The following is a 12,778-nucleotide window of genomic DNA, read 5'->3' as shown; positions in this document are numbered from 1 at the left end:
GTAGAAAAAGAATAAGTGTGTAAGGGTTCTTTCCTTGTTCAACGGTTTGGTCATGTATTTCCAAAATGAAATCCCACAAAAATATGGTTCCCCCCAAAAATTCATGACGCCCTTTCAATATGCCGCTGAATAATTTTTATGGTACTGTTTGCTTGGAATTCTGTTAATATACTAAAACCCGTACAAGTGAGGCTGTCGTCAATATACTGTCTGTGAAGGTTAAATTATTCTATAGAACTTCATTACAGGAAGAAAGTCCGAGTAGCGGTCGATAAAGGTATCAAAATAGTATTTATTGTTTATTGTTAACCAACGCTTCTCCCCACTTTGTAGGGTTTCATCAGGGCTTACTGAAAAAACAAGATACAAACATTGTAAGAATTGACAAAACATTAAAATAAATATACAGAGAATATATGGTAATAATACTTTATTTATTCTGGGACGATTCCCTTTAGAATAATACAGAAAGATAGACAGATGTGGGCTGAGGAGCCTTAGAGATACATAAACAAAAATACAAAGTAAATAAATAGTCATTATTAAAAAGAATTATAAGTTAGTTTCTAACATTAATCAATTAGCAACAAACAAAAAATGAAAAACTATGATGTAAAAAATAATTAAGAACAATATAATAATTTATATACATGTTTACAATGTTACGGGGTCTGAATGGATTAGAAATTATTGAACAGACGGGATTTATAGGTAGGGAGGGTATTGGAGCAACGTATGTTGGAAAGGATAGAGTTCCACAGAGATTAGGATCTGAAAATGAACGATCTATCGAAAGCAGCGGTTCGGTGGGCCTTGTGTATAAATCTGAAGACCGGGAACGGGTATTGCGGGAACGAACAGAGGATTTGAATTGAAGGAGCTCGGAGGTGAATGAAGGACGGCGGGATTGGATGACTTGGAAGATGAATGATGCCAGGAAATACGACGGTAAGGAAGGATAAAGCCAATTCACCTCTGCATAAAAATGGGAAACAGAGGCGTCCCTTGGGATCCCGAAGAAGAATTGTACACAGCAATTTATGAAGCATTTTAATTTCGCCTAGAGATCCCGAAGAAGAATTGTACACAGCAATTTATGAATCATTTTAATTTCGCCTAGAGATCCCCAGAGACGCCCCAAATACCGTGCAGCAATAGTCAAAGCGGGGAAATATTAAAGAAGTGACTAGGAGCCTATGGGTTTCAAATGGAAATAATGGAATGGTGGAGGTAATTTAAACCTTTTGAAGTGGAAAAGGTACAGCGGGAGATTTTGGATACATGGTTTTCTAGAAAAGCGTTTGATATGTAAAAAAAATTTGTTAAAGATTATTATAATTACATCTTTAATATAAACAAAATAAAACTTATTATTTTATTTTTACATATTTTCGTATTTTCTCTGTATATATATTTTAATGTTTTGTCAATTCTTACAATACAAATCACTCCCTTAACTAAAGAAAACAGCTATTTTCTCAATTTTAAATGTTTTCTGAAACCATATAAATGATACTCTTTAATAGTTTATTGTAAAGATATTATATAACATTGTATATAAAGATATTATATAATTGGATACAGATCAACCGTTGTCGACAGATATATTCAGGACGACGCTCAAACGCCAGATTTTTCCGCTGTCCATTAAATTAACTTTTTTTCTAAACCTATTTTAAACTGTCTGGTCATTTTCATTTAGTTTCAGATTTTGTTTTTTATCTATTTTTTAATTTGGTTTAAATTAACTCAATACTTATGTTTTTTAAAAAATATAATGAGTTCCTATTACATCATTAAATGATTCAAACAATTTTCTCAATTTTAAACGTTCCCTAAAGCTACATCAGTGATAAGATGAATCCAGATATTGTTTTAACACTTTTTAATATGATGTTATTTTCTTGAAATACTTCAAACCCAAAAATTATTTATCATAAGTTACTTAATAAATCTCATAATTGTAATCAGCATAAAACAATAAGTAAAAATCGATAGTAAATAAAATATTTATTTATTATAAATGTAACTGAATAACAAAGTAGCATATCTGAGCTATATAATGTAGCATATAAATTCTAGCAATTTCGTAAGTGAAGATCAAATGGGTCATTCTCCAATTTTGGTGCTATTTCAGTTACAGAGCTTTTCAACCGTAAGTGACATGAATATGAATGATTTATTTTTAGTGCTATTAACTTCCTTGAGACAGACATTTTCTTCCCACTTTGTGGTTCTGATCATTAATCAATATCTAGTTATAAAATATAAACTGCTCATTTTAACATTCTCTAGCTTTGCCACAAAGCTGAGGCTGAGACTTCACAATTTACTGGGTCCAGTTTATTTGTTGATAAACCTAAAAGAATGGTTGTAATGCTTCGATCATTATCCCAAGTATTAGTATAACGCATAATTTGAATTTTTGAATTGAATAGGCCAATAACAATAACTCTGTCACACAGTTTTTGTTCACTCCCTAGGCCATTTATAAAATGCCCACCAAAATACTCTCACAAAGAGAAATTTCGGGATAAAAGGTGATTAGGACAATGTATTAATATTCTTTCAGACCCAAAATCTTTCATAAAATAGGACAAAAGAATTGTACATTCATCTTCCATCCAAAATAAAGTGAAAAAGCAGTTAAAATAACGAGCACCTACTTGGCCAGTTAGATAATTTTGCTTGTTACTTTTTCTTTTAAGGGATATGAGTGTATGAGTCAGTTCACTTAAATGAAAAATTATACTAAAAACCTTCTATTAATTTCTTTATATCCCGATTAAACATATGATGTTTGTTTATATAAAGTGTTCAAAATAATATTTGTTTACATTACATATTATGTTATATATTGGGTATTATTATCATTATAGATGTGTTAATAGTACAAAAGTGAGAATGCTTCAAGTATTTTTAGCAGGACAAATTTTTTGTGTCAGAACAAAATTATGTTTCATGTTGAAAATCGTTTATGATCAATAAGTTCAGACTGAGTACTACTATATAAATATTTTCTATTAGAATAAATTCAGTAATCATGCACTATTTAAAGATTTATCACTCTTTAGTCGTATATGTTATTGACCAGAATATCACTTTTTAAAAATCGACATCACGAAAATTATAACATTAACTGTGTTCTTACTTTAGAATATTATCATCAAGGAGCATTCCCTGAAGGCATGAGCATAGGGAGAGGGGAGCAGGGGGGAGCCGCGGCTTCCCCCTAGATTTTTGAGACCCAAGTGAGCTTATTTGACAGATGGTTTCTTTCTGGGAACATGCTATAATCAGGAAGGCAATGGCGGGGAAAAATGGTGGAGTCAAAAAATCATCAGAGATGAAAAGTGCAGAACTGCCTTATATTTTCATTGTACAAGCCATTGGTTAAACCTTGTTTTTAACGATTTGAATTCAGTCGTTTCATTTTCAATAATTTATTGTGATCATAGGTAATAAAAATTTAAACAGTTATGATCGATTTTATAAATTAAAAATAAAATGGTGAGGGATGGAATGCGGAATTAAATACCTTTCTTTTACCCAACGTATCAGAATGGATTATATATGTTGAAAGGAAAAAATAAAATAGTAGTAGGTAATAAAAAAAAAATAGCCAATCTAGTTTAATTTTCAAAAACAAATTCATAACTAAAAGTACCAAATTTGGAGAATGGTCTAAATGATCTTAACATATTTTTACGAGCTACTTAATTCTTATATTACACAGAGCATAGAATAAAAAACCAATAAAGATGACATAAAAAAGAATAGTACTAATGATGACATATAAAAAAACAATAATTGTGACTAATAAACAACCAACCTTATCTGTGATACCTTGCTTCTTTACTAGTAACACAATTACTCCATTCATTTGGCGGATAAAGTACTGGTATTCGGTGTTGCCAATATAATCTGGTTACAACAGTACTTGTAAATTACCCTGGCCTTTATTAAAATTTACGTCAAATAGCTGAAAAAGTAATATCGGAGCGATTGATAAATCAATAAAAATATATACACTTTTGCTTGAGAATTTTTCATGTAGTAATTGATGCATAACAATCATATTATTTCAATATGTATTATGTACATTCATGGAAATGCATGATTCACTGTACTGGTATCAATCAGTTATTTTAATTATCATGTTTAATAATGTAACAATCATCTATTGTATCTCAGGAGAATTACAATAATAATATTACAGTTTCCTTACCAGTCTTATTTACAAAAGATTCCATATCATCCCTTAAGCTTAAATCTTATCGTTTTATGTGCTTGCAGTGCTCCACAAAATGACGATGCAGCACGAGCGGAAAGCGCTTATCAAGCATGTTGTTGGCATTATTCCCCTACTAGAATAATGTACTGAAAATAGTTAACTATTACATTTCGTTTATTATTAGTTAATAAAATGAGCGCCGAAGCTGAAAAACTCATTCTTGCTCTTATTTATGGGATACCGTATGAAAATGATGTGAAATCCACAAGAAAAAGGAATAATTCAGAAAATTCAATCAGTACTAGAAAATTTAAGTAAGTTTATTTAAATTTAATGTAAACTTTTAAAATGAGTTTATCTTTTTTTAGCATTACTAGATAGTTTGATTTCAACTCGATTATGTGAATCACGATAACAAGCTAATCGATCTGTAAACTTCTCGATAGTGATGTTTATAACATAAAGGAGGTGCAGTTTGTTTTCACTGCCTTAATTACGTTAAGTTTTAAATGTTTGATTGATGAAAATTGAGATTCTTATGTTTTTTCTATATTATTTAGAAAAATGAGTGGAGAAATTATGGATTCAAATGATATGGAATATGAAGCAGACACAGAAGAACCCTGGTTCATCACAGTTTGTATTTTTTGTAAAAAAAATTTAACTACTAGAAGTGAAATAAACGTTTCTAAATTATTACAGTGCTTGCATGCGATTTGTGAAAACTGTTATACATCTTGGGATGAGTATGGTAATTATATGATTACTTTTTTAGTAAAATTAGTGACATTTTGAATAAAAATTTAAATTTTAGTCCCCTAAAATTTTTATTTAGACCAAGTGTTATATATTTCAGAAGAAAAATCGTGTCCAGAGTGTCAGATGCCTTCTAAAAAGGGTGAAGTTAGAGAAAATAAAGTTCTATCTGAAATAGTTTCAGACATTGAAGTGCCCGATACTGAGGGTAAAGTATGTAATATTCACGATGCTCCTGTTACTCATTGGTGTGAAAACTGTGCAGAGTTCATATGTGAAGACTGTGTTAATGTAAGTTCAGTTTCTTAGTTAAAATTTCTAACTGAAGTCTTTATCAATTAAAAGTGAGTAATTGAAACAGTATCGTAAGTTTGACCTTTTAGGATTTGGTGACGTATTTTAAAACTCCTTAATATAAAAAAAAGAAGAAAATAATTATCTGTGATTATGATAAATATAAAATGTGTTAATTATTTGTTATGTTTTTTTTTTAATTCTTTTCATTTTCAAAAATTGTAGAATTGTTTTTATTTTCCAATAGTTCATGCATTCTAATTTCTGTTTTCTACCGAATAATTATTCAGGTTGTGATTGCTCATTAATTTGTTAGCATAAATTGTCGTTTTAAATCCTTATTAAGATCAGTTTTGCTGTAATTGACTATCGTAATTTCTGTTATATAATTTGACAATCTCAGTTTTTCTGTATTAATTTTTTATATAATTCTTTTCCTAGATTTCTAAATTTTTCTTGACTTTTAAAGTAATCTTTGATTATCTACCAATGATAATCAACAAGCTTTGGTTTTGTGTAACATTAGTATAATTGACTATATTTAATTATGCTGAGAGAAAAACTCTAAGAGTTTTGATAATGTCTGTGTTAAGAATTAGTTTTAGATTTATTTAGTGGCATCATATTAAATCATAATGTGGAGTAAGTTCATATCGACGGTAAGGTGTGGCACCTTACTGTCGATATGTATACCTCCTATCTGAAGACTAAATATCTTTACAATTAAGAACTAATACTGTTTTATTGATATTTTTCTAGCATTAAGTTTTTATTGATTTTTTTGGGTTTAATTTTTTAAACGTTTAAATATATATATAAGTTTTATATACAATAATTGATATTAATGTGTCATTTTAATCTCCATTCATGAAAATAAGGAATTGAACAAACTTTTAGATAGGAGGTATTAGCAGTGCAGCTACAACATATATGTTAAAACTTTCTTTCTTGTTATATCATGCATCTAACTCAAAAATATTTTATTTTGTTCCCGTCGTTGATGCTCCAACTACTTCTGTTACAAATGCCCTGTTTGTTGTAAAGAACTGATGACAAAGGCATTTGTAATTAATAACCGCTAATTAAGAAACTCAATAATCCTGGAAAAGTACTAATTCATTTATTTGATGCTATATAGAGTATGTTGACCAAGCGTTACATTACTCAAAATTTCCTCAATTTAATGTGGGACTCAAGGTTGAAATTTATCTTTTGTATTACTTGTATATACTAATGAGATGTAGGGATTGCATATAGTATTCAATATGATCTTGATGTAATCTACAATAGTTTTTTTACTGCGGCTTGTCTTATAATTTACCTTGAGATAAGGTTATTTCTGTAAGAACAAGCTTTGGGGAATTAAAAAAAAAAAGGCTACTTTAAGTATCTATCCGTCTAGTACTTTCGTTTTTACTTGCTATACTTTATGATAATCATCAAAATCATTTGTTATATATAAATATACTTTTATATAAATGCAATAAAAGAGAATGTATTTCTAGCACCATGGGCAGCTTAAGTCAACAAGAGAACATAAAATTAAAACCAAAGATGAGTATTTGAACAGTATAACAATAGGAGAACCTAAAAAAGTATTCCCTTGCACAATACACCCCCAGGTAATACATTCTTGTTTCATTAAGTTTCAAATTATTTAGTGTAAATAATTATTGCTTGGATTATTATTCTAATCATAAAATATTGGAAGATTAGTAGTTAACCGTATGTAATTGTAAGAAGATGGTCTGGGCCTTACTTTAAACTTCATCTGGGGTAAATGAGAATCAGATACAAACATTGTAAAATATGTTGAAAATGCAAGAATATACAAATTAAAGATGATTTATATATATGTAAATATATATTTATATCATCTTTCAGCAAATTTGGGCTAAACATTGGTTTCTAATAAATAATTTTTTTCTATTTTTGCACCTCTCTTTGCCGCCACCTGGACCATCTTCCTACAAATAAATGATGAAACACCAAGTAAATAAATTTATTTTAGAAATAAAACTTATATTTTTATTTAATCAACATTACTTTGTATTGTTTATCTTTTTTCTTTAAAACTGAGAATTCTTTCAGAATTTATACTTATGCGAATATTCAATATTTATTATTTTATTTTTTAGAACCAATTAACTATTGTATGTCATACGTGTCATGCGATGACCTGCCGGGATTGCCAACTAGAACTTCATAGGGACCATAAGTATGACTTTGTCGCTGATAGAATTGAGGAAACAAAAAAAGAAGTCTATAATTTCTTCAAGAAAATAGAGTACGTCTTTTGTTTCCGTTTTATAGGTTTAATATTAAAAATCACTTTTCTTGCAAGGGTGTGAGATTATGTTTTGATTTTAACCTTTATTAGAATTTACTTGGTTTTGCTATAGATGATGGTGGAGGGAGTTTGAAGAAAACAATAGTTGTTTATTACTTATTGCTTAACAATGTCTGATGCACTAGGCAGGCTTTCATAGGGGTAAAAAATGAACCAAATAAACAAAAGAATTTTTGTTTTGCCCTGATGCATGCCGGCCAAAACAGTGTTAAATTTTAAAAATAAACTATTGTTTATTTTATTTTGTTCATCATCTTCTAGATTTATAACCATAGTTACTTGCCGCATAGATTATATTGTTAGATTGGAGGTGGTAGTGATCAAGTTTTATTTTTGTGAATATGAGACTTTCTGCTATCTGCACTGCCTGAGCCATGTTATTAAAACTGTCACTTAATCACTTACATCTCCGACCTGGAAATATAATGTAACCTTTTTGAATCGAATGTTTAATTTATTTTAATAATTAAATTAAAATATTAACAAAAATTTTAATTATTAGTGCAATAATTTAAACATAATTAAATGTGTTCCATGGTTAAAGTGGTCACTATAAAAATTATATACACTTGGTGCAGCTTCTCCGATTATATGATATATAATATGATAATTTCATTACAAGGTTTCATGTATTTATTAGAAAAACATGTTTTCAAACATTATTTACAGGGGAAGACAAAAAAAAAAAAATTCAAGATATAAATACAGCAATAGTCATCTATAAAAGATTATACTAAGAATATACTAGTACATAAGGATATCTTCTTCTCGATATATCTTCTTTATCCCATCACTGTGTAAGGAGCCCAAGTGTTCAGCAGTAAAAGATATAGAAATAATTCAAAATTAGAATATGAATCTATAACAAAACCAAATTAAATTGTATCCAGTATTACAACAATATTAATTTATTATTGTAAGTCTAATAGGAACTTAAGTACAATAATTTAGTAAACACCAGGTTAATATCAGGTGTCTGATATTCAACTTCATGGTATTCATGAGAGGAAATGTGATCATGACTATAATCCAATGTGATACTAATAAAAAGAGTTTTGGTTATAATTTTAGAAAGAGGATCAATTAATAAAAAGTAAGGACAATATGAGTTCGCTTTACTTGGATTTGACATATTTGAGAAAAACAATATCATTTGTATGAAAAATAAAACATTAAAAATAAGAAGTTTGTGTGCAGTGTAAAAATTTAGGGCTTACATTGTCCTCTCATCAGGAATTCTATGTACAAAAATGACATGATTGAGTTTTATATATATTAATCAACTAAATAAAGCTATCAACCAGGTGATTAACTATAAAGGTTCATGCTGAAATCATATTGATATCTTTAACATTCCAAAAATCTTCTAACAATGCAAATAGAAAATCTACAAATTGCTAATATGCCTAGTTCTCACTTATGGATCCTAAGTTGGAGCATTGGCTAGAGCTGGTGGGAATAAACTATTCACCATTTGAGAGAAAATTGTATTGGATAATCTTCAGCTCAATAAAAGAAGGCAATACCTGGGCCCTGTTTCATAATAAAGTACAAACTAATACTATTAGTCTTGTCGATTTAACTTAATACAATTACACTGACTTGTACAATAGTAACTTGTACTTTAATACTTTTTAACTCCTGTAATATCACTAATAGTCCTCCCTATTATGAAAAAAAAGTATTAGTGCAATTACCACGTTGTTTCTATACTTGTAATATCAACTAAAACTATTAGCTTTTATAATGAAATAGGGCCCTGATGAAGAAAAAAAAATGTGGAAATTTATTACTTCTTCAAGGACAGGAATACTGAAAGTTTTGTGTAGGTTAGAAGGCTGAGATGGACTGGGCATGTTAAAATAGACAACAATGAAATCTCCTCAAGTAAATTGGCTAGGGAGATCCTTTATTAAACATGAAGAGTAGGATGACTTGATAGTGTCTGCACAGATGCCAGAAACACTAAATAAAGCTGATTAGATGACTGTTGCATATGATAGAGAAGAATGGTTGAAGCTTTTTGAGGAGATACTGATTCTGTAATGGATCGTTGCACCATATATTTATGTATAAATATAAATAAATATGAATGTTCCACCTCTCCAGTGTGATGGATTTTTAAAGAACAGAGTTCAGAAAAGTTAGTATTCAATGTGGGCTGAGGTTCCACTGACTAATAAGCTAAGAAATGTTTTAAAAAAAACACACTAAAGTGTGCCATTATTGTGAACAGAAGTACGAAACACTATTTAGCTTGATCAGAAAATTATTTGATATCTATAATATGAATAAAGTATGGAAACCTTAAGTTCCTGAAGCAGAATGCATATATATATATTATATTAAGGAATATTGTTCAATATATTACTTGATCCACTTGTCACCGATTTTAATGTGTGTTGAGTTGAAAAGATCCATCCAATAATACAAAGAAAAGCAATTTCATAGTTGTGACAAATGGAGAATATAAGTAGGTTAGTTATCCCAAAAATAATGTATGCTATTTTTTTAGAAATGCGCAATACCATTACATTTACATTATCTTAAAGGTTTAAAATTTGTATATTTTTCTACATAATTTTGTCACTTCGATAAAAACATTTTTGAAGATTCTCTGACAGTTTTATATGCTCATGTGATATCAGGCCTATCGTGAGCCTTCAAAATTATAATGAGCTATATAAAGCTTGAGATGTTTGGATTCTATGAATCTAAGTATGTTTAAAAGATTGATCAATTGTCACATATAACTTATTTTATTAAATTTGATATCCTAGATTTAATATTTACAACTTTGTAGTACAATTGATGATATAAATGAAAGAAGGGAAAGTGGTTTGTAAAATAAGTTTTAAATCTAGGATATCAAATTTAATAAAATAAGTTATATGTGACAAGTCAATTAGCCTGCTATGTTTTTGGGGTTTTTTAAATAGAAATGACATCAGAATTGAAGGTTGTATCGTAGAAAATGGCCTGAGGGCCGAAACGTTGGAGAATTATAAAGAATAAAAAGTTGAGAGAATAAGAAGGATCAAAATTGTGTTCATTTATAGTAAAGTAATAATAGTTATAAGTACAGTATAAAGTAAAAATAACAGTTTATTTTAAACATTCAGTCATATGCTGCCTTCTGGTGAAATTCTTATTATGAGGATATCTTTAATAAAACTTGCCATCTTGTCTAAATGATCAATAATGACCAGTTGACTATAGGTTTGGTATGTTGCAACAAAAGGTTAGAACAAAAAAACTGATGCACTAAGCTGAGTCCAAAATGCACTTTGTTTTATTTTATTTTTAAATCATAATACTGCAAAAAAGTTGTGAAAAGTAAGATGGAAAATTATTAGAATATTATTAATATCATTAGGACTAACTAGGAAGATAAAAAACAAAATTAAAATCGAGCTATATTTTCCAGTCTCAAATTCGATTTAATCTGCCAGTGCTGCATGGGCGGCCCCCTAATGGTTTATGCATTTTAATGGGCCGTTTGTGGTCAAGGGAGTAGAGACATCAGTCTTAGCTACCTCGGTACTGCAGCTGGGCCAGTTTGAATCTGACCTGAGGTGGTTAACTTTTATTATGTGGAGGTCTCACAATGAAAATTTCTCCCATATGTCCATCCCTGGTCAGGCAGAGGATAAAAAAATGTATATATATTTTATTTTACTAGCCATCTAGAGATGTAATATCTCTAGTCGGTTTTAATTTGAAGTAATTAAGAATTTAAAAAAGAATGGGCAAATTATCAAAAAATTCAATTCTTGCAATAAAAGAAATGTGATTTATGCAACTTTCATTCTCTTAGCCTAACCATTTTTCACATTTTAATTTTTTTACTTCCTTATTTGGGGAATGGAGGAGTAAGAAATTTTATTTAAGGCAGCTAAAAGTCTGGAAAGAAGAAAGTACTCTGTAGGTAAAGTAGAAAAGTAGCAGAAGTCGGTAATTTTCAAAAAAAGTTCAGAATATTTGGAAATAATTTTGAAAAAGTTGAAGATTCCAGTCATCAACATTGGTAAACACTAAAAGAGATAAGAATACAGAAATCAGGTTTCACTTCTGGCAAAATGTTTTACAAAATCAGTAGAAATCTTCACTTATTCACTAGGATGATGCAATTAATATTTATGTTGATTTTTATTTATCTTATTAATATATACATTTTTAAATTTGTATTTCTTCACTGAAACCTAATGAAAATTGAAGTTTTGCTAATGATATTATTATGGATGATAAATAATTTTGATTAAATGTAAATGTTAGTGATATATTTGTTTGAGATTAGTGCTATAAATTTAAATTTCATTTTGTAGGTATCATTCAATTGTATTATCTTCAGCTCTTGATAAAGTAGCTGTGAGGGAAAAAAAACTTGAAGAGTTGAAAAGGAGTATAATAAAACAAATAAAAGAAGTTTTTGATATGTGAGTGTAATAATTATTGATTATTTTTATAGTTTTTAGGATTTTCCCATACAGAGAGGGTTGGAAAGACCCAGTTTATTTTATTTAGCTTAAAGAGCTTAATCTCATACTCAGCTTTATTTTTAAATTAAATTGTGTTTTTTAAATAATATTTCTTTCAGGTTCTATTGGTCACCATTGGTACCATTTTTTAATTTTTGCTTTCAATAAAAAAAAAGTTTATACTTTGCTAGTAAATTATCATCATCTTTATTGCAGCCTGAAGGTTCTGTGGAGCGCTATATCTGCCGTTCTTGATCTAAGTCTGTTCTCTAACTCTTTAACTTTCTGTTTCACAAAGATGGAGTACCTCTTTTACGTTATTTTTTTTATCTTGGGTTTCTTTAATAATTATTAGTCTTGATAATCATTTTTATTAATTTAAAGATTTCGAATTAATATGTATAGATAAACAAACGTAGCCCAATTTTTAATTTAAAAACATGATTGTTTATTATATTTGATATAATAATTATTTAAATATGTCTGTTATCATTCAGAATTTACCTACCCGCAAAGCTCCCGGTTATGACCTAATTACATCCTATATTCTAAAAAATCTTCCTCGAAAATCCGTTCTATTCCTCACCTACATCTACAATGCTGTACTCAGATCCACTTACTTTCCTGACCCATGGAAATTATCCATAATCAAAATGATTCCCAAAC

The 12,778-nt window shown here is 29.0% G+C and overlaps 1 protein-coding gene and 1 long non-coding RNA gene across 12 annotated transcripts in view; one reads left to right on the top strand and one right to left on the bottom strand.

The window, feature by feature from the left end:
- LOC106680361 (E3 ubiquitin-protein ligase TRIM33) overlaps window positions 1-12,778 on the top strand; it is a 66,622-nt gene that overhangs the window by 6,793 nt on the left and 47,051 nt on the right. For 4 of the 6 annotated variants that reach the window (XM_014420002.3, XM_067046514.1, XM_067046516.1 and 1 more), the window contains 6 exons: window positions 4,297-4,548; window positions 4,795-4,985; window positions 5,091-5,281; window positions 6,790-6,906; window positions 7,423-7,571; window positions 11,960-12,070. In XM_014420002.3, coding sequence (XP_014275488.2) covers window positions 4,427-4,548; window positions 4,795-4,985; window positions 5,091-5,281; window positions 6,790-6,906; window positions 7,423-7,571; window positions 11,960-12,070 — 881 coding nt within the window. In that variant the 5' untranslated portion in view covers window positions 4,297-4,426. Of the gene's footprint in view, window positions 1-4,296; window positions 4,549-4,602; window positions 4,703-4,794; window positions 4,986-5,090; window positions 5,282-6,789; window positions 6,907-7,422; window positions 7,572-11,959; window positions 12,071-12,778 lie in introns of all 6 variants that reach the window. The other 2 variants (XM_067046522.1, XM_067046526.1) reach the window with 2 other exon arrangements.
- LOC136795559 (uncharacterized) overlaps window positions 8,251-12,778 on the bottom strand; it is a 34,122-nt gene continuing 29,594 nt past the window's right edge. For 5 of the 6 annotated variants that reach the window (XR_010843187.1, XR_010843186.1, XR_010843196.1 and 2 more), the window contains one exon: window positions 8,251-8,493. This is a non-coding gene — a long non-coding RNA (uncharacterized lncRNA). Of the gene's footprint in view, window positions 8,494-11,051; window positions 11,269-12,778 lie in introns of those variants that run through there. The other variant, XR_010843193.1, reaches the window with a different exon arrangement.

Source organism: Halyomorpha halys, unplaced genomic scaffold, assembly GCF_000696795.3.
Source record: "Halyomorpha halys isolate HHAL.00 unplaced genomic scaffold, Hhal_1.1 Scaffold257.1, whole genome shotgun sequence".
NCBI classification, from domain to species: domain Eukaryota; kingdom Metazoa; phylum Arthropoda; class Insecta; order Hemiptera; family Pentatomidae; genus Halyomorpha; species Halyomorpha halys.
This window is presented reverse-complemented; position numbering and strand designations above follow the sequence as displayed.